General features: G+C 40.3%; 1 protein-coding gene across 2 annotated transcripts; it reads left to right on the forward strand.

Moving 5' to 3' along the window:
• The first annotated feature begins 8096 nt into the window (after positions 1-8096).
• Positions 8097-18186, forward strand: LOC136955153 (CD151 antigen-like). Of its 2 annotated transcripts, none has more exons than XM_067248770.1 (8): positions 8097-8250; positions 10500-10584; positions 11890-12081; positions 14836-14910; positions 16047-16151; positions 16365-16523; positions 16807-16893; positions 17110-18186. In XM_067248770.1, exons 1-8 carry the CDS (start codon positions 8243-8245, stop codon positions 17167-17169), a joined length of 771 nt encoding a protein of 256 aa, XP_067104871.1. In that variant the 5' UTR covers positions 8097-8242; the 3' UTR covers positions 17170-18186. The 2 variants fall into 2 exon arrangements, with proteins under 2 accessions (XP_067104871.1, XP_067104872.1); XM_067248771.1 differs by having other exon boundaries at positions 8107-8347.
• Positions 18187-22642: the final 4456 nt, after the last annotated feature.

The raw sequence follows: 22642 nt of genomic DNA on the forward strand, positions 1-22642 counted from the left end.
TTATGTTCTTTTTTGTTGCATGAAAGCAACTCTATAGGTTCAGGTCAACTGGATTACAATGAAAACTAGAAAGGATGACATCTAGTGGTAATACAGCATCCCTACTATGTAAAGACATGAGTGCCCATTCCCAAATATTAAGTCATTATGCCCTTTTTTGCTCTACAGAGTGTAGTAAACATCTACATGAGTGTGATGATGACGTACACATGAGCGTGTGTGCTGGCGTTCCTCTGTCTAACAGTCCTTGTTTGCTCATTTCTATCAAATCTTTCCAGAACCAGAAGTGTCTGGTGTCAGGCTTGGGTTAAGGGGGTTTTCATGTCATGCTTTTCTTACTTTTGTGCTTCTGTGGACTCACTTCTGAGCCAATTCTGTAACTACATTTTGTATGAGGAAAACCCTGATAGACACAGTAACATGGGAATTTATTTACTGAATTGACAAAGCATGCCACATTTAAACACATTGTAAGTATAACATCCTGCATGTAAAGCTATAGTTCTATTTACTAGTGAAACATCATCTTAAAATCTGTCATATCAGTTACATCAAAGTAATAAAAAAAGATGTGACTCAACTTACAGACAATACAATGCTCCCATTTTAAGATTTAAGGCAGAATGGCAGACCTCAGTAAGGTGCAAAAACAAACCCTCTGGATTTAACATTCAGACCTACACTGAATACCAGTGAACATTATTCCTCAGACGTAAAAATGCTACTAAAACAACACAGGCCTCTTTACTAGACCACAATTAATTACTTAACTACTCTTATCCTAACTTTTAAATGTGTGCCTGTTGTGACCTAGATAACATTGATTGGCTGGTATAAAATGTTCCTGAAAACACAACAATTTGGGGGTATTTGTCACATGTAAACAAAGTACTTCATGGGGATAAATTAACTGGAATTGTAATTAAAAGCAAATTAATTTACTGGAAAAAGGACATACACATACAACATTGGGCACATTATTCCACTGCAATGTTTTTATTTCCTTCTAAATCATACTAGGACCTGCATCCCTTCTGAGTAAAATTCATTTTCTTGTGTGGATTTTCATGTGTTTGTCCAGGTTTGTGCTGGAACTGACTCCTTTACCACAAACCTGACAAGAATATGGCTTTTCACCAATGTGGATTACCATGTGCTTTTTCAAGTCCTCACTGGTATAGACCTCTTTCCCACACATATGACAGCAATATAGTTTCACTCTGTGTGTACACTTCGTAAACCTCTTGTTACAATCATTACAGTTATACATTTTTCCCCCAGTATGGGTCCTTAACATGTTCTGCCAAGTTTCCTCTGGAGGCAAATCCTTTACCACACACATGACAGGAAAATGATTTCCCTCCCATGTGGCTCCTCATGTGCACATTCAAACATCCCCTTTTATTAAATCCTCTACCACAAACTTTACAGAAATGTGGTTTGCCATCAAGTCTGCACTGTAAAGTCTTGTGGAATTGTATGTGAGATTTCAATTCAGAGCTCTGTAGGAAGGATTCACCGCAAACACCACAAATACATTTTGCATCATTGGCATGCAATTGGACATGTCTGACCAAGTTACCTTTATAATGAAAAGCCTTTTCACAAATCTTACATGTATAAGGAGCAGTGTGTGGTTTTGACTGCAACAACTTTATGGAATCCAGCTTGCATGCAAGCTCTGTTTTAGTTTGGTTGGTTGGTGTGCCAGGCAGATCTTCTTCACTTTTCTCCAGAGTTCTGCATTGGGGTGTAATTTGGTCCTCACTTCTCACAGACGTTTGACTCAATATGAACTCCTGAGTGTCAACTTCCAGCCCTTGATTATGTTTTCCTGGACTGATTAGAACTTCCTCGTTTTCTTCTTTTACTTGTGGGGCCTTTGGTTCCTCCTTCACTGAACTGAAGCACCACTTCAATTCACCATGCTGCTGTTCTGGGGAAATCTCCTTTTCAGGAGAATTGACGCTACACTTATGCTGGTGGTCTAGGAAGAGACATGGGACAATACACTTCAGTGAAGCTAGCGTAGCTGCAAGTACACCACTTCTAAGATTCGTATGGTAGCCTACCTAGCTAATTATCCGACTCTGCTGTGTAATAATGAAAATGCACAGTATACAGTGGTTACTCACCGGTTCTATGCAACTTTAACTGGGGTTTGAGGGCAATATCCAGTATTCTGCGTTGATAGTCGAGTTCCTTAGATAAACGGGAAATTTCCACGTGATGCTCGGTAAAAGTTTTCTCCATCATTCCAAATATCTCTTCTGCTGCAGCAGCTAATCGTTCGTTGACGAATAGTTTCAGTGTGTTTAATTGAGACATTTTCACAAACCAATAACTACTGTAGTGCTAATTACTATTAAATATAGCCTACCGAAAGGGATGTTTACACGACAAGGTTTTCAACAAAAAACGGAAAACGTTGAATGCGGTTTGGCCATTCGTTTACACGACAACGGCGCTTTGGTACGGTGGCCCTGAAGTGCAAAACACATCCACTAATGTGAGTACATCCCCCAAATGAAAACACTCCCCCAAATATGAGTCAACTCCCCCCAAATAGGATGACTTGCTCACCTCCCCTCAATACAAAGACACGCTCCCCCAAATGGTAAAGGACATTAAATTAACTCAAAACCACATTACATTAACTCAACCCCAACTCGGGTTTGAGTTTTTGCCAGTTTAACTTTTTATTACCAAACATATAACTCAATACCAACTAGAGACGGCGGTTTTGGCATTGGAGGGAGAGAAGACAGGAGACAGGGAAAAACATTGGGAGAAAGGGGTTAGTCTGAGAGCAGCTTCAGTACTACAAAGACGGTCTGCCTAGTTGTCTTTTGGCTGGGAAATAGATGTTATGGAAGTAGTGGATGTCGTGCCACTCCCTCAGGAAGTAGTCTCTGTCCCCCAGGAAGATCACGGTGGGCAGTTCAGGGCTGGTCAGGCTGCTGGCTCTCAGAGGCATCATGAAGGCCCGCAGGCTCTGCAGTCTGGAGCCACGGTCCCCAAACACACAGGCCACCACGTGCTTCTGGAGGGCCAGGGCAATGGCACTGTGTCTGGTCTGGAGGGGGCAGGGGACGTGTGTGTCCTCAGCTCATCAGCTCCCTGGTCCAGTTCCAGCCCTCCTCCAGATCAGGACTGTTAGACAGAGGAACGTCATCATCACACTCATGAACATGTTTTCTACACTGTAGAGACAGTACGTCTGTGGGCTTGGTTGATTGTAGAGGTCCAGAGAGAGAGTTGGATTTGTGTGTGTGCAGTGTCTGTGGTGGTAGGTGTCTGTGCCTAAATGCTATAGTGAACATCATAAGGGCAGTCAGATATGAATGTGCTGTGCTAATATTTACAGCCCAGTATCAACAGTATGAACAGCAGTATTTAGGCCTATGCATACAGTGTGAACACTATGAACAGTATGAAATGTAAATGCTAGGAAATGCAGAGTAACAGCTCAAGGTATAAGAATACAATATGCACAAGTTTATTTGCCATTTGTATCGGTACAGGTAAGCCTACATTGGAATAATTTGGGCCTACTCTTCTACAGTTAGGTCCATAAGTATTTGGACATTGACACAATTGTCATCATTTTGGCTCTGTATACCACCACAATGGATTTGAAATGAAACAATCAAGATGTGCTTTAAGTACAGACTTTCAGCTTTAATTTCAGGGTATTTACATCCACATCAGGTGAACGGTGTAGGAATTACAATACATTTTATATGTGGCCCCCCCCTTTTTAAGGGACCAAAAGTAATTGGACAATTGGCTGCTCAGCTGTTCTATGGCCAGGTGTATTTTATTCCCTCATAAAGGGAGTTCGTTATTTCATTGACAAGGAGCAGATAAAAGGTCTAGAGTTCATGTCAAGTATGGTATTTGTGTTTGAAATCTGTTGCTGTCAACTCTCAATATGAAGTCCAAAGAGCTGTCACCATCAGTGAAGCAAGTCATCGTTAGGCTGAAAAATCAAAACAAACCTATCAGAGAGATAGCAAAAACATTAGGTGTGGCCAAATCAACTGTTTGGTACATTCTTAACCCTTGTGTTATCTTCGGGTCATTCTGACCCATCAGTCGTTGTGACCCACCGTCGTATTGCGACAACTTTACCGCATACAAAAACAAAGTAAAGCAATTTCTTTTAACCGTTGGGCTGTCTCAGACCCCCCACATTGCGAAAATATTTTTATTTGTTTTTGTATTGGGTAAAATTGGGTAAACACAACGATGGTTCGTTATGAACCTTTGGGTCATGTGACCCGAAGGCAGCACAAGGGTTAAAAAGAAAGAACGCACTGGTGAGCTCAGCAACACCAAAAGACCCGGAAGACCACGGAAAACAACTGTGGTGGATGACAGAAGAATTCTTTCCCTGGTGAAGAAAAACCCCTTCACAACAGTTGGCCAGATCAAGAACACTCTCCAGGAGGTAGGCGTATCTGTGTCAAAGTCAACTATTAAGAGAAGACTTCACCAGAGTAAATACAGAGGGTTCAACAAAAGATGTAAACCATTGGTGAGTCTCAAAAACAGGAAGACCAGATTAGAGTTTGCCAAAAAACATCTAAAAGAGCCTGTACAGTTCTGGAACAACATCCTATGGACAGATGAGACCAAGATCAACTTGTACCAGAATGATGGGAAGAGAAGAGTATGGAGAAGGGAAGGAACTGCTCATGATCCAAAGCATACCACCTCATCAGTGAAGCATGGTGGAGGTAGTGTTATGGCGTGAGCATGTATGGCTGCCAATGGAACTGGTTCCGTTGTATTTATCGATGATGTGACTGCTGACAAAAGCAGTAGGATGAATTCTGAAGTGTTTCGGGCAATATTATCTGCTCAGATTCAGCCAAATGCTTCAGAACTCATAGGACGGCGCTTCACAGTGCAGATGGACAATGACCCGAAGCATACTGCGAAAGCAACCAAAGACTTTTTTTTTAAGGCAAAGAAGTGGAATGTTCCGCAATGGCCAAGTCAATCACCTGACCTAAATCCAATTGAGCATGCATTTCACTTGCTAAAGACAAAACTGAAGGGAAAATGCCCCAAGAACAAGCAGGAACTGAAGACAGTTGCAGTAGAGGCCTGGCTGAGCATCACCAGGGACGAAACCCAGCGTCTGGTGATGTCTATGGGTTCCATACTTCAGGCTGTCATTGACAATTAGATTTATGATTATGTTAGTTTGTCCAATTATTTTTGGTCCCTTAAAAAGGGGGGGGCCACATATAAAATGTGTTGTAATTCCTACACCGTTCACCTGATTTGGATGTAAATACCCTGAAATTAAAGCTGAAAGTCTGCACTTAAAGCACATCTTGATTGTTTCATTTCAAATCCATTGTGGTTGTATACAGAGCCAAAATGATGAAAATTGTGTCAATGTCCAAATACTTATGGACCTAACTGTATATAACACTATATTAAATATAAGTGTTGTCAAAGTAGTAAATTGTAATATGGGCTGATGAATAAAAGAAAGGCAGTGTTTATGTTCCATTTACTTAAAGGCAGGCTAGGTAATGTTAAGAAGCTCCTTTTGACATATTTGCTGAAATAAACTTTGCATACTGATAGGAATCAATAAATCTAAACATTTGACACTAAAATTAAATCAACCCGATATCTGTGGGCGTCGCAGGACTGTAATAAAAACGATCAATCATTAAGTTAACAATTATGATTGCACGGCATTTGGACCGAATGCAATTATTGGACGGGCTACTTGTCTGTCTACCTACCTACCTCTCGGTTATAGTAAGGCAGCACGTTCATGTGTTTTGGAGGAGTGGCTTTGATGGGATGGGTGGGAAATTTTGGTTTGAATCCTTTCAAAGTCAAGCAAAACTTGCCTATCCTGCGTACATCAAATGTTAAGTTAAATAGTCCTCAGTGGCTAGTATAGTAGCCATTTCTAGCTCTACTTTACAATATTCTGTCTAGTGTTATAAGGTAATATGTTACTATATCAACATGTCAATTTGCATGGAATTCGTATTACCAGTACTAGTATTATTTCAATGTATTCATTCTAGATATTTACCTAAAGTACTTTGAAAACATCTACAAAAAATAATGATGTCCTTCCTCAACTCAAGACTTTAACAGGTCGGAATATGGTTTTCCTTTAATGTGTATTAACATGTGGTTTTTCAAGTCTTCACTAGTGCCGACATCTTGACCACAGATATGACAGCAAAATGTTTTCCCTCCAATATGTATCCTCATGTGGTAATTAAGACTTGTACGCTTAGTAAATGTTTTACCACAATCATTACAAATGTATGGTTTATCCCCTGAATGGACTCTAATGTGTTGAACTAGATTTCCTCTAGAGACAAATCCTTTACCACAGACATGACAAGAAAAAGGTTTCTCCCCGGTATGAGTTCTCATATGCACACTCAAATGTACCATTTGATTAAATCCTCTGTTGCATATGTTACAACAATGTGGTTTCTCTCTGGTGTGTGTCCTTGTATGTACAATCAAATGCCCCATTTGTTTAAATCCTCTGCCACAAACTTTACAACAATGTGGTTTCTCTTCAGTGTGTGTCCTCATGTGCACTTTCAGACTTGAACCATTGACTAATATTTTTCCACAAACAGTGCACTGAAACAATTTATGGGTTCTTAAATGGACTTTCAGTTCAGTGGCCTCTTGGTAGGAGTTCCCACAAACACCGCAACGACATTCAGCATCCTTTGTATGCAATCTTACATGCCTCACCAAGTTACCCTTATAGTGAAAAGTATTTCCACACACCTTACAACTATACACAGACTGACTTTCATCAGGCAATTTTGGATTTGACACCTCAATGGTATTCCGTTTACATGCCCGTTCTTGCACAGCATGCTTTCCTCCCTTTTGATTGGGTAGTTTGTGAGGAGGTTCTTCTGTCATGTTCTTTACACTTCTGGTTATGTATGTGTTGGAAAACCGAGATTGTTCTTCAAATGTTTGAGTCAATATACATTCTTTTGAATCAGCTTCCAGCCCTTGCTTACACTCTTCTTCCTGACTGGTCCGATGTACCTCCTCTTCCTCTTTAATTTGTTGGGGTGCTGGTTCATCCATAAGCAGGATAACATTGTTCCTCCAATCCAAGTCACAGTGCTGTTGTTCATGGCAAGCTTCCTGTTCAGGATCATTGACAATGAACTGCTGTGGGTCTGAAGAGGGCATAGGAACATTAGAGTTTTGGAACCAGCATGTATGCTTACATTATTTGCAAGACACCCAACGTCAATTCTTGTTAGACACAGATATGTCTTGCTTGCTAGCTAGCTATTCTAGGAATAACGTTGATATCTTTAAAAGGTACTGGCACTTTATACACACGTACGCGTGTATCCAAACGTACGCTATTACAATAAAGATGGATATAACTTATCGGTCACTAACCTGCTCTGTGTAATGGTTTGTTTGGGTGTAAAACGGTCTCCAGTTGTCTGCGTTGAATCTTGAGCTCCTCGTTTAAACGGGAAAATTCCGCGTGATGTTCGTTAATGGTTTTCTCAAACATTCCAAATATCTCTTCAGCTGCAGAGGTTAGTCGCTCGTTAACGAACGCTTTCAGAGTGAGTATTTCAGCCATTTTTGCAAAAGAAGAAATTCAACGTAACCATTAATTAATGTAGCCCTATTTTTTACGTCTTTTGGCTCTCGACTGTAGACGATGAGTGCCACCCGAAGTTGCAGAAATATCACTCTGTAACCAACGCGAATTTCTTCTGTTGATTTCCGGTGTTGTGCGATCAGATGCACGGCTTTCATGAGAGGCACCCCCTCGCGAGAGCGCGCGCACAAACCACTCGAATCAAAAAGTGAAAGATGTCGGCTCGATATTATATTATCGTAACTGAACGGAGAGACAGCTGTCTCACACTGTAATTTGTTGTTAAGAGAATAGAAGAACGTCGATATAGAAAGTCATGTTTACAAAACGTTTAGGGCTGTACAGTGCTAGTAGGATGATAATTCCATCATTTTCGATCTCTTTGACGAAACAGGGGAATAGCGCCCCAGTATGACAGAATAATAAATCGCCAAGGTGCTGGTGGGTGGTGGGGTGGAGTCGACCATGGAGTCGACAGCCACAAACGCAAGATAGACAAGTCCCGGGGCGTAAAATTTTGCGCTATCCTACCAAGCACTGCCATTATCTCGCAGTCCACATAAAGGAAACCTTCCAGTGGATTTTGGAATGAAAACGTGAGATTTTGTTTTGTTTCACATCATTAACTCTTTACTACATTTGGTTTTGTTTCACAGGTGTCACAGATAGCCTATTATTGTGAACAGACAACAGGTAAGCAGGATATGAACTATGCTAACTTGCTAGCGCTTTGTAACACGGATAAGGCCGTCTCGTTCCCAACAATTACAATGTTGCTTTGTACAGAAATTCGTTACAGCTTAAGGCTAAACGATTGGTTTGTTTTTTGTTTTTAAACTCGGTCTTATAATTGTTGTTTTGTTGGAAGCAGTTAGATATGTAATTGCTTTCTGATTTAGCTTAGATAGTTAGCCTAGCTTTTCTTTGTGAATTACTTCACCGCACTCAACTGTTGAGATTCTGCGCATATCACTGTCGTGTCTGACAATTTCGTGTTTTATTTTTTGGGGAAGGGGGATATAAACCTCAATAGAGCCTTTATGGGTGACTGTGTTTTAAATAATTAGGCCTATCAAAATCCAGGCCTCTACTTTTAATGCAACAACGGGATCATACTCTTCATTTTGTGCTTTATTGCATTAATGAAAAGTAATTGACTAAACCTCTTGCATTTCTTTGCATAATTGATACATAATAGCATATTTAAATATATTTACAACAAATGTTATTAAAATAGACTAATTCGGTGTTATGTATTAATAAATATAATTTGGTATTAAAACCTTGTCATGGTTTTAGGTATTGGGGAACAGGGTAAAGTTGAAATGGTACCCTACGTTCCACCATTTTAATTTCGTCATGCAGAACTGAAAAATCATCCATGTCATTGTTATTCTAGACGTGTGTGACAAGCTGTCTGCTGTCTTGTGAAGTGGTCATATAGTGGGAACACACTATAACAGAAATATGGCAACGCCTCATTTAATATAAACATTTAAAGCTAAGAAAGTTAATGATGTCTTGTTAATCTTTCTATGTTTGATTGCTCCTTTTGTAATCAGTCTAGTTTTCTTGACACAGCTGGGGGATGTTTTCGTAAACTATACTGTAATGAAGTGCTGTCAATAAAACGTTGTTTGAATTTAATTGACAGGGACACTCTGAATAGGTCCTATATACAGCTGGTCAACAAAGCCCAGCTGCTGTTGTCCAAACTGCCCCACAAACTCTCACACAACACAGACATGAGCACAGACACACATTTATTGTTTTAAAATATATTTAAAATTCAAGAATAGGGAAAATAAGTGTTCTCTGCACTTGAATTTCCAGACATATAAAGCTGGTTAAATAAAGCTAATAAAGCATCTTATTATTATTATTAAGTGCAATGTGGTGGTGTGGTAAGAGTAGTATGCCTATTTAAAAGAAAACCAACATTAAGTCTATGGGTTCTACTTTTATCCACTAAAGTTTTATCGGCAAAGAAAAGTGTTGCTTAGAGGGAAAACTGAATGAGGTTTCAGTCAGTATTCACTGTTGCTTTAAATAGCCTTGATTAGAGGCACAACCATAGAAGGCTGTTTCACACTGCTGAAGTAAAATGATTATTCAGATACAGGCTAGTTTACTTCAGAGTATAGGAATAAGGCTACCAGCCATGAGAAAGGGAAGAGCAGAAAGACCATAGATTGATGACTGAGCAAGAGGTAGTCCAGTTAAAAGTGGGCAAGTCTGGACTTGAGCAGTGAGTAAGCAAGAGAGTTTTGGGCTAAAGATTATCAGACTTGGAAAGAAAAAATATTGTGTCTGTAGGTTTTGCTTCTCTTTATCAAGAAACTTAGTTTAACTTAGTTTCTGACTATTGTAGTGGAACAGTAATATAATCTAAGCTGCTTTACTAAGTCTACCATCTTTGTCAGGTACAATGCAATCTTTGTCAATAGAAATTCTCCCCCTGTATTTGTTGTTGTTACCATCCCAAATTACAGTGGAAAGTCCTGTGCAAGTCATTTTTAAGTGCTTTTTGCATACTTTTAGGTCTCACTCTTTTTTTTTTTCTCTGTATGCTCTAGTGGCACTTTGGCTCAGTCTCACATTGACCCGGCCTCCGGTACTGAGCTCATATCGACAGAACTGCACTCATGTCAGTCTTCAGCTTTACCCCTTCTCATAAAAACACATAGATTTTCTTTTTGTGTTCTTGTGTCAATGTATTGCATAGATTTTATTGATAGATTGTAGTTGGTGCAACAGTGTCACAGATTGTACCTCCTATTTTCAGTGTCAGGATGCATTTTGTTGGTGTGGCAAAGAATGACGAGTTCTCATCTCTTTTGCGTAGCATGGGAGTGTACGACGAGAAAAAGGAAACATGTGGGACCATCTGTCTGAAATACCTGCTATTTACATTCAACTTCCTATTCTGGGTGAGTGTTTTTTGATTCAAAATAAAGTAAAGAGGCATATGGGTGATGCTTTGGAAGATTTCTGATATGTACAGAAGTGTAATGCGGTAATGTAATACAGCAACTATATGCATAATGTCTGTTTGACCAGTAAATGGTAAATGTAGACCATGACCAATTTCAGTTCTATATTTCAGTGCTTTGCTTACTACTGTGGGGGGCAACATACTTAAATGTCAAGCTAAGGAAGTATTTTATTATGTGGAATGGAATTTGTTCCTTCATGTAGGCCATGTGTGTGTCGACCCAGTCAGTCAGTGGGTATGTATGTTTTTGTCACCATTTACTTGTGTCAACGTCTTGCTTCTTTAAAAAAAACAAAAAAGTATTTCTCACTTGGTATGCAAGAAGGGCACATCTCTCAGTCAAGTGCTGACGTGTGAAGATGCACATCTTTCATGCATTTGAATACATTCCCTGAACCAGAAAACACATTTTACGAAATGTGCTTGTATTCCTAATCACGTTTGAAGTACATTAAAACATGGAATCTGCTTTGTCTAAATGTACTTAGCCACATAGATGTGCACACATTAAACATGTATGAAGACTAAATGTATTCATGTATAGTCTTTTAGTAAGACATGCACACCACCACCTGCTTAAACTGTGTTAGAACTGTTTAGAAACTATGAAAGCTTCATTGCTTAAATATTCTGTGTACACACACACCTAGAGTATGCCTGCAAGCATCTGTTCTCGGATTGGCCTTGCATTAAACATGGTCTAATCAGAGGCTGTCTAAGTGATTGGTTTGGCAATGGGACACATTTTTGGTGCATTGCTGCAACATCTGCTGACTCTGCACAGTACAGTGGGCTACTAGTATTCACTTGGGCCTACTTTCTAGACATTACATATAAAAGTTTACATGACGTGGATGATGATTGGGTGTGACAATATGCTGTGCTTGTTGTGTAGAATTTATTAAGCCATTTATTTTACAAAGTCAGTGTTGTTACCACAAAAACAGGTCTCCTGAATGGAACACAAAAATAACATGGTCATAGATTCCTCTTTTCTGCTTAGAAATCTAAGTTGTTTACCATTTGCTGGCTGCGTACCCAAGCCAATATTGATATTGAAGACCTCGGGGAACTGCAAACGAGGCAGGCAGCTGTTCAATATTCTACATGGAAGTCTCTTCAAAGTGTACAATATTTAATAATGACAAAATATCCCTTCCTTGTTCCTATGAGTACCTGAACCCTCCACATGGTAGGCTTAAAAAAAATCTACTTATTTTCATGTGCTGTATCCTCCCAGCTGGCAGGGGGAGTAGTAATGGCGGTGGGCATCTGGACACTTGTGGAGAAGAGTGATTACATCAGCCTGCTCTCCTCCAAGACCTATGCTGCCTCTGCCTACATCCTCATCCTAGCGGGGGTCATCGTCATGGTGACTGGAGTGCTGGGATGCTGCGCTACCTTCAAAGAGCAGAGGAGGCTACTAAGAGTGGTGAGAATGGGACACATGCATGTACATTCAGGTGTAAGTTTATATTTAGTGTTCGCACACTTGTGTTAAAGGGTGCCTTAACACACACAATTTGTGATTGTGGGATATGGCGTAGTGGATTTCAAAACAAACGAATGATCTATTATGACACACACCGGGCCATCCATGTAAAATCCCACCAGCTCTTCTGGATGCCATTATACAAAAACAATAACTGTTGACAAGTGCCATTCCACACAAATACAGAACTACACACCAGGACATCAACATAGTTGCAGTAACACTGCCTACCTTTATTGCAATGCAGCTAATCAGCTTTAGCAGCAAGATGACCTGAGACATCGGCTATCTGATTTGTAGAAGTTGGCAAAGGGCTGAACCAGAGAGATGGAGCGAGAGGCAAGATGTGCCAATAGGAACACCTGCAGCGCTGGGAAAATGCTTTACTCGCTGTTCAAGCCATCACCTGTAAAATGGAACAGACAGAACTTAATTCTACAGTATGTACACGAACACACTTTTAGTATTTGTTTTAAATTTCTGTCCTACTTGTAATCAAATATGTTACTGTCCAGGCCCATAGTCTCTCATAGTCACCTTAGCAGAGAATAACTCAAATGTACCAACTCACACTCGTGAGACTGTGAGTCAGAAAAAGGGAGAGAGAAGTAGAGAGATGGACAACCTGTGAAAGAGTGGGGTGTGTGTGTGTGTGTGTGTGTGTGTGTGTGTGTGTGTGTGTGTGTGTGTGTGTGTGTGTGTGTGTGTGTGTGTGTGTGTGTGTGTGTGTGTGTGTGTGTGTGTGTGTGTGTGTGTGTGTGTGTGTGTGTGTGTGTGTGTGTGTGTGTGTGTGTGTGTGTGTGTGTGTGTGTGTGTGTGTGTGTGTGTGTGTGTGTGTGTGTGTGTGTGTGTGTGTGTGTGTGTGTGTGTGTGTGTGTGTGTGTGTGTGTGTGTGTGTGTGTGTGTGTGTGTGTGTGTGTGTGTGTGTGTGTGTGTGTGTGTGTGTGTGTGTGTGTGTGTGTGTGTGTGTGTGTGTGTGTGTGTGTGTGTGTGTGTGTGTGTGTGTGTGTGTGTGTCAAAACACATAGCCCCATTGTTCATGGGAGAAGTGTCTGAGGAGTGACAAAGGGAAAGGAAAAATTCCATCTTACCAAAGGACCTGAATTGAACATTGGCTGAGTAAGAGCAGAAACCTCCCCCAGGGCCCTAAAACCTCCCCCAGGGCCCTAGTGCAAACAGAGATACTGACCTCATGTACTCCTATGAACCTCAGTTTCTCACTGTTTAACCCCAAAGCAACTGTGTGTGGATATAGGAGAATTAGGACATAAGCCTTATGGCATAAGGTATTGTCATATAGATTGTGTGTGCGTCTGTAATGTGCATACAAGAAGGGGATAGCGAGTGTTTAGACATCCCTTCTCATTTCACATGAAAATAATTATAATTAGCACAATGCTAGATTCGAAAGCAAGAAACTGCAAGAAACATTAAAATCAATTTCCTTTTACCTTTTTGTTTATAACACAGACCGATATGACCAGAATACATAAATAAAAGTATGCAGAGTTCATGCTGCAGAGTCACGATTATGAGGATGAATCATGCTGAAGTAATGTATTTGTCTGGAGAGAGAGAGCAGCAGAGGTAAAAATGGAAAGGAATGTGGATCTGTGATTATGTGAGCGAGGGAGAGTCAAGCAGAGGAAGGAAAATAAACCTAACCCTCACCCCAAGGAGACAGGAGACTGCTATGGAGTCATTTGAGTTGGTAGACTAACTCAGGTACTCAGCCTGTCAGCACTGTTTGTGTTTGTGTGGCACAAACATGTCTCTGCATGTGTGTGTTTGTCGCTTTCCAGCTCAATCTCTTCCAGCGAGATGGGCACATCAATAAGCATTCAACCATCCACTCAGTATTCAAGCCCTGTCACATTGGGATGCAATCAGAGGCCACTATCAAATCAAAAGAACCCAGTCCACTTAACTCCAAAGATTTTCCATACCAGATAGCATTGGTCTGAAGGAATCAGGTCAAGGTTTTTCCTGATTGCATCTCCCCATGTCCATCTAATTCCTAAAGAAGCTTGACGATGAACCATACTTTCCTTAATACGTTAGTTCCAAAGTGCAGTTCTGAACTTAAAGCATAAATCACACAGGGGATCCAATTTGTCACCAGAAGTGTAATTGTATAGCAAAACCACCTTCTCCTAGGGGGAAACTGATGTTTTGATGTTTACACGTCAAACTCAGCATTGATTTTCTTTGGCTGCAAAAGTGGACTTTTACTTGTAATAATTATTGTTATTGGCCAGTACAGACCAGTCATTAAGGTTTAGTGGGAGTTTCTACAGCCTAGATAACAGTTCTCCTGAAGGGTCCTTCAACAGAAATATTAAAACAAAAACTCTAGTCTTTCTTTGCCTTGACCAGACATTGTTTTTAGAGCGTTTAACTATTTCCATCATATTTCCTGTGTGATTAAGTGGTGTCCATAAACTTCCACACACAATGTGATAGAACTGCACAGTCACCATGCTTAACTTCCATACCGAGCTCAGTGTCAAAATAAGACGACTCCATCCTCACTTAATTCAGATTTGCCTTTCATTGTTGTGACCTTGAATCCTTAAGACATTGATTCTAACTTTCTTTCTTTCTCGCTCTGTCTCTCCTCTCTCTCGCTCACCTTCTCCACGCCTCTTTCTTTCTCTACCTCTCTCTACCTTTTTGCTCTCTGGTTTCCCACAGTACTTTGTCCTGTTGCTGTGTATTTTCCTGCTGGAGATCCTTGCCGGTGTCCTGGCCTACATCTATTACCAGCAGGTAATTACTCTGCCGTCCTGACCACCTGATGCCACCTTCTCAGTACCCAACACACACACACACACACACCATCGCACATCCATATACATTTGTCCAAACACCATGGAAGGGAATTGCCGAGATAATCACACACTTCAGCACTTGTGACAAATTTAAAGTGATAGTTCAACAGTTTGGTGTATCACATTAAACAATAACAACCCTCCCCCCTTGAAGTTAACTCCTCCATGTTCTTACTGTGATATATAGTGATTTACAGTCCCAAACATTATGGCACATCAAAGGGCAGGAGTGTAAAAATGTGTCTCAGTAAATTTTATTTCCCCCATAATGCTGATGATTAAACAGATGATCCACGACTTGGTTTACCCTTACAAGAACTAACCTAATCAAATATGAAATTCCATTATTCTCTTGCTACCCTTGCTCTTGCTTTTATTGGCATTATTCTTGTCTTCATGCCTGTGTTTAATGTATTCTAACAGTTTTCATAAAGACATATTGTGATTGTGAAGTATCGGAACATAATTGCCCAGAATTTATGGCAACGACTCCCATTCAGATCCATGGTATGTGGCATAGCTGCCCACTTGCATTGTGATTTAATTGTCAATTGGGCAGGTTCTGTCAGAGTAAAGTTAGACACCCGGTAGCTTGTGTGTGAACCCTGCGCCTCCTTTCCTGTGCTATTCTCACCTCCCTGCTGCAGTGTTTTCCTTATTGAAATCAAATGAAAGCCATTTTTTTCTCTTTGCTCATTCATTCTCTCTCTGTCTGCCGTTCCTTTTTCTTCCCCACTTATTCATTCTCTTCATCTCCCTCCTTTACACTCTTACGTAGTGCTGTAGTTCCTCTTGCGCTGAGGTTACCATAGAAACTGCAGGTGCCAGATCCACCATTTCCCTCTCTGCCAGTGTTGTGCTGTATCTGAAGAACACATGCTATAATGGGTGTTCATATAATGCCCTGTCCAAAACAAGATCTTCAACATGTCAAGGCCACAAAATGTTTATGGAAATGTATTTTTATTTTATTTTTAAGTATCAGGTGCTTGTCCTAAAAGATTTAAAACAATATTTAGGCCTATTGCTATTGTGGTTAAGTCACTTTCAAATCTTAATGTTGTTTTCCTGTAGCTGAATGAGGAGCTGAAGCAGAACCTGCGGGAGACCATGGTCCAGAAGTACCAGCAGCCGGGCCAGGAGCACGTCACTGGGGCTGTCGACAAGCTGCAGCAGGAGGTAAGGCTGCACTTATGTTGATGTCTTTAGGCCTTTCATCATGTCATCTTTTTTAATTTTTTTATTAAATTTATTCCAGAATGTTTCAACTTTGCATTTTCAGTAGAAGTATGACTTGCAGTCCTGCCTTAATTAGCATCAGCAGTCAGCGTTTGCAGCAGGAGCTTTATGATGTTCAAATCTCTCCTTTCGCCCCCACGTTCCTTCCACCAGTTTAAGTGTTGTGGCAGCAACAGCTCATCTGACTGGAACGAGAGTGTTTGGATCCGCTCTAGCGCAGCCAAGGGGCGGGCCGTGCCGGACAGCTGCTGCAAGACCCAGACAGAGAGCTGTGGGCGCCGGGACCATCCCTCCAACATCTACAAAGTGGAGGTAAGGGGAAGAGATGGAGGTAAGGGGAAGAGATGCCGCTGGTGGGTCGAGGGAGAGGAGAGTAAAGGGAAGGGGTGTGGTAGGGAGTGGGGTGGTGTGATCTCCAGTTTCAGTCTGTGATTCTGGGGTGTTATGGTGACATGTTATGGTCTTTGTTGGTAAATCTGTACCCGCACACACACACTTGCAGTCTTAAAAAAAAAAAGAAAAGGTATCTTGCAATTACATATGCTCATGTCTCATACACACAAACACATACACACAATGTTGTTGCCCTCTCCAGGGAGGTTGCATCACTAAACTGGAGAACTTCATCTTGGACCATTTGAAGATCATAGGAGCAGTGGGCGTTGGTATTGCCTGTGTGCAGGTGAGCAGCACAGACCATCTTGACCTTTTTGTAAAAATATATAATCCCAATCCAAAATGGAGATCAGTGCCACTTTTGTTAAACTCGCTGAATTATCACATTAATCTGTGCTTTCGTCTCCCACTGTAAAGCTAATTTAAAAGTTATCGATTATGCTTGGAGGCTTAATCAGGTGGCATGTCCATGACCCCCCCCCCTCCTCACTGTCAATTTCAGGTCATAGGGATGGTGTTTACATGCTGTCTATATCGCAGTTTGAAAGCAGAGCCATACTGAGGAAGGACTGATTTGTGAAGGAGAGAGAGGGAGATAGTGGTCCAGTCTCCATCACCTGCCAAACCCAAATGGGCCTCTCACAAACACAGTGCCAAACAGAGGATGAGGTGTAAGGGAGTAGAACACTGAGGATTCCATTTATGCAAAATAGCTGTTTGATCCAAATGGTCATCTGGGGAGCAAGCAACAAATGCATCATTTGGGTTATACCCCAATGTGGTGTTCAGATTACTGAACTAAAACAACAACATGCAGATTTCCATATTTACTCATGAGAACCGCTCACCTTACCATTGGAATAATCTTTTCACACAGTTTAACAAGGTAGTGAAGACCTCTTGAGTGGCTGAATACATCAATAACAAACACGTTATTTTATTTTTGTGCTAGTAGATTATTATGCTTTGAAACACTTATTTTTACTGCTGCTTTTATAAAGTAACTACTTTTTTTTGTTTTTCTGGAAACATTACCTTTCTGACACGAGTTGGTGCACTTTATGATGTGTGATTTTGCTTGTTGAAAATCAATAACACCTAATGCAGTCATTAAACATTCTGAAACATATTGAACCCCAGGCATTTTCCTAGCAAAAGAGTCTTTTGCACACAAGATGTGGCTAAAAGGCAATTTCACACTCCATTACAAGATGTTTCAAGAGAAGTGTCGGCATTATCTTTTTATATGAGGGACTTATCCACCGAAGCCAAAGTTGTCAACCCTGACATTGTGTAAGATCATATCAAATGGACTACTCTCCTGCCAGCCATTTCCAACGTATGTCGATACTGTCTGTCTGTGCTTTTGTAGTATTTTTAAAGAATTGAAGTTATCTTTCTTTTATACAAAACACAATTTTATTTAAGAGACCATTATTATCACTGTATCACACAACATGGTTTTGTTTTTATATGTATGCAACACCACTGAATTAATCAAACTGCTGTAGTTCTGTTTGTCTGTCACCTTAAATATCTTATACCATAATATTTTCTTGAAATAAACACAACTATGTCATGCATTGTTCAATTCTTAGGGCATAAGAAAAGCTGCATGCAAAAGATGCTTAGAATATATATAAATACATCATGTAAGAATTTGTTATTCGACTTAGTCTTTTTGTCTTGGATATTTTATTGAAGCTCCTGAAACATTTGACCAACACTTCTGTAGTACTTGCACACCAGCTTATGGTCAACAAATCCCTTAAATTGCCATCAGATTTACAGCAAAAGTTAATTGAAGATCAATATATTGCTGCATTATGTTTAGATATATTTTGCTGTATGGCTATTCCCATTCAAGTGAAATATGAACCATTGCATACGTGAAATATGAACCATTGCATACGTTTTGAATTAAAAAGAAAGCTGCACAGTGTAGAAGTCATACGATTCTCGCTCTCTGCAATTATTTAGCCTTTAATAACCCTACGATGCGACATTGGCCTGCAATGATATCATGCCCATCCTGGTGGTCATTACAGGCTGGAAACACATGATGGCAGCACTTTCCAGCTTTTTGTGCAGACAATGTGCTTTAAGTCTGATGCAAAATCTGATGAAAACAACTGGTAAGCCTGTATCAATACATTTTCTAGGATCTGTTAAAGATTAATAATTCCCCAGTGTGCCTGTCTTGATAATGCCAAATGACGACATTTACTGTCAAATGAAATATGCGCTGTCAAGAAGAAAGTCCATTAGGATGAATTAGTCCATTGTGAATAAAGGTCTTTTCAAGAGCAGGCAGTCATGTAACATGAAGTGACTTCTACTTTGGTAAATTAATCGGCTAGTTCAGCATGGAAAATATGTCAGTGAAACTTCCATTGTCTCAAACGTAGCTCAACAAATGGCAAGTTTGAAAGGTCAGCTTTCTGTTACTGGTAATGTTTGGCATTTCTTTACATTATTAGAAGGAAATCTCATTGCATGAATTAGACAATTGCATTGGAGACCATAAGTGTCAACGTCCACAAAACAGAGCCTGTAAGTAAACCCAAAAAGACAATGCCACTTGGTTATAGATTTAATATATCCATCTGCCTTTTTGAAATAGCCATTACTATTACTATTTTATTTATTATTAAGGTTTACTTATTTAGGTAAGAACCAAGTTTATGTAAAAGTCTATGTGCCCTATATCATAACATGAAATTAAGTGTTCTGGAATTATAGCCGTTATTATGGTACATAGGATGTTCTGCAAAATCGAGCATAATGTTTAATTACACTAATTGATATAATTGGGAAATATTTGAGATTGGCCAAACTCAATATGTCCTGCTATTAATTTGTTATGGATTTAACCTAATCTAATACTATACCCCCTTCCTCCACACCGCACACCCTTATTTCCCTTGCAAGCTATAGGTAAGCCTGGGTGGATTTATTTGTTTTCTTGTCAAAAACCATAAAACCCAGCAGCTAGCATCCATAGCATGCTAGCCACACCAGTGCCATGACAAATCATGCATATCTCTTCACACCACTGCCATGACAAATCATGCATATCCTCACGCCAGCGGCATGCCTCCACGGCCAGTTGTCCTCTTGCTGCCCCCTTGCGCCACACACTTATGTTGAGCCCTATTGGCCCGTGTACTAAGACATATTTATGGTGGAGCTCCTACACCCCTGACCTTTAATCTTCGCAGGTGGCGTTTTGGTTTCCATGGTGACGTTAAGAACAAACAAAAGGGACACTCAGTGTAGTTTGTCCCTAGATTTTGACAAGAGGGACTGTCTGCAGGCATTTATTCTCAGGGTCACCTACAGGCAAGGTAACCTCAGGGTGTGTGTGTGTGTGTGTGTGTGTGTGTGTGTGTGTGTGTGTGTGTGTGTGTGTGTGTGTGTGTGTGTGTGTGTGTGTGTGTGTGTGTGTGTGTGTGTGTGAGAGAGAGAGAGAGAGAGAGAGAGAGAGAGAGAGAGAGAGAGAGAGAGAGAGAGAGAGAGAGAGAGAGAGAGAGAGAGAGAGAGAGAGAGAGAGAGAGAGAGAGAGAGAGAGAGAGAGAGAGAGAGAGAGAGAGAGAGAGAGAGAGAGAGAGAGAGAGAGAGAGAGAGAGAGAGAGAGAGAGAGAGAGAGAGAGAGAGAGAGAGAGAGAGAGAGAGAGAGAGAGAGAGAGAGACAGAGAGAGAGAGACAGAGAGAGAGAGAGAGAGAGACAGACAGACAGACAGACAGACAGACAGACAGACAGACAGACAGACAGACAGACAGACAGACAGACAGACAGACAGACAGACAGACAGACAGACAGACAGACAGACAGACAGACAGACAGACAGACAGACAGACAGACAGACAATGAGAGCAACAGAGGGCTTATGTGTGTGTGAGACACAGAGGAGAGGAAGAAAGGAGAGAGGCTTGATGTATGTGTATGTTTAAAAAGTGGCTTAAGACTGTGTGATTGGATTGACCATCAGGTGTGCAATGCCCATGTGGGTTTGTGGAAATGAGTTCCATGTGCACGTTTTGAGAATAACTGCCCTATGATTGTGCTGTTGAACTCTTTGGAACCTAGACTGAAGAAGATGCATATACTTTTAGGCAAACCAGAATATACACATGATGTCACCAACAGCACCCAAGTCCCAAAAGAAGATCATCATATAGAATGACAAGAAAAGACAATTCAATGAGCGTTAGATGTTTATGTTCAGTCATAAAATATATGGTATAATACATAGTGATTCAAACGGTAGATGGCAGCAGCATTACTTGGCTCACTAGATGGAAAAAATGACTTGTTTTGACTGTTGAGATCTGCAGACGGAAATGAAAATTAATTGAAAATCTAGTAACATTTTAATCTTTATTGTCATACAAATCTACACAGGTTCAATCTGTCTTGTCTTTCAATGTAGCTCTTGCCCACATTTCCTTTGCCAAAAGAAACACTGTCCTGATAGCCACACTCATGCATGTACATAAACACACACACACACAACACTAATGGTTGATGACTTTGGGAAGGAATAATTCATATTTTCTGCAAAAGATACATACATTGTCAGCTTAATTCCACTCCCTTGGCCAAGCTTAAAATTGACTACCTTAAATTGAATGTTAGGCTATTTTTGCTGATTATGCAACTCATTAACATTTTCACCAATTGTAGAGTGACTGGCTCAGCTAAGTTTAGGACATTGAGCCATGGCAGCTTTCAAGCTCCCCACAGATGGTTGCCTATGAGAACAACCAAATAAATAAACCCTCTTACAGTCTCTCAACTTTATAGGATTTGAGGTGTACCAGGAACTTAAGTGCTGAATAACACCCCATTTGATGCTTACAAGCCATTTATTAGCAGTATAGCAATCTGTACATATGCTTGAATACTGGCATTACAGTGAAGTCGAATATATAAGACCTCTGGGCTTGTAGAAGTGAGTCTCAGTAAAATGAGAAGCAAGAAGGGAGTAAAGGAAAACCTGAAATTCCAGGTTGTAAGAATTGTAAGGTTATATTTAAAATTATCATTCATGACTCAGGTCTCATTGAATGGATGCCTCTTTGTGCCAGCACCAGATGGTGAATTGAAGGAATACCAAAGCTTGTAAAGTATGTCAACATTTCCATTGTAAACTACTGCATTAATCTGATTGTTCGCAAGAGTATTGTCCACATGTAAATATAATCAACCTTAGCAAGTGATTCTTCTGACCAGATCATTATAGTAACCAAACTGAAATTGGGAATTTTATACAAAATAAACATTTCACCAACACAAGACATCCCATTACAAATACAGTAGCATGCATCACTGTTACTGTAATTTAAAGGTAAAACATTAAACACAATTGTTATTATCCCTCTATGATGAGAAGAAAGTAGAATAAGCCTGAAACCATTGGGAAATTATTTCAATTGAAATCATTCTGCAACACTGAACAAAGGCTTGGCACGACCTCCGAAGGGCTAACTCCAAGGAACTGTATTATTGACAGAATAATTAATCTGTTGCCAACCCAATGTTAAAGGGTGAGTCCTCTTCAAGGAATGAAGATGTATTACTCCCCTGGCCTTTGCCTCCCAGACACCCTGCATTTCTTGGAAAACAATCACAGTGATGCAGAGATTAAGACATTTTGTCCCCAACATTTTGGGATTTAGTGTCAAAGACACGTGCATGTGAATGGGAACACATACAGAGGCTAGCAGGCGAGCAATTACATAATCTTGTCCATTCACATAACCAGCACTCTTAAAGACAACACACACACAGGCTTTATTTCACACAGAACCCACATCATGTCTTAACCCAGAGATGCACATGCACAAAGATACACTTACAAAACCAGGATCCCCTCCACAGCATAATTGGTTGATGAAGAAGAAAGTTTGGATGAGTCTCATTATCAAGGAAAGAAGATACACACAATCAACAGTATTCCTCTCCTTTGGCTAAACCTCTCACTGACTGCCTTAACATTACTTTTGATTTTGTTAGATGTTTTTTCTCCAGC

The sequence above is a fragment of the Osmerus mordax genome, chromosome 13, assembly GCF_038355195.1.
Source record: "Osmerus mordax isolate fOsmMor3 chromosome 13, fOsmMor3.pri, whole genome shotgun sequence".
Taxonomy (NCBI): Eukaryota; Metazoa; Chordata; class Actinopteri; order Osmeriformes; family Osmeridae; genus Osmerus; species Osmerus mordax.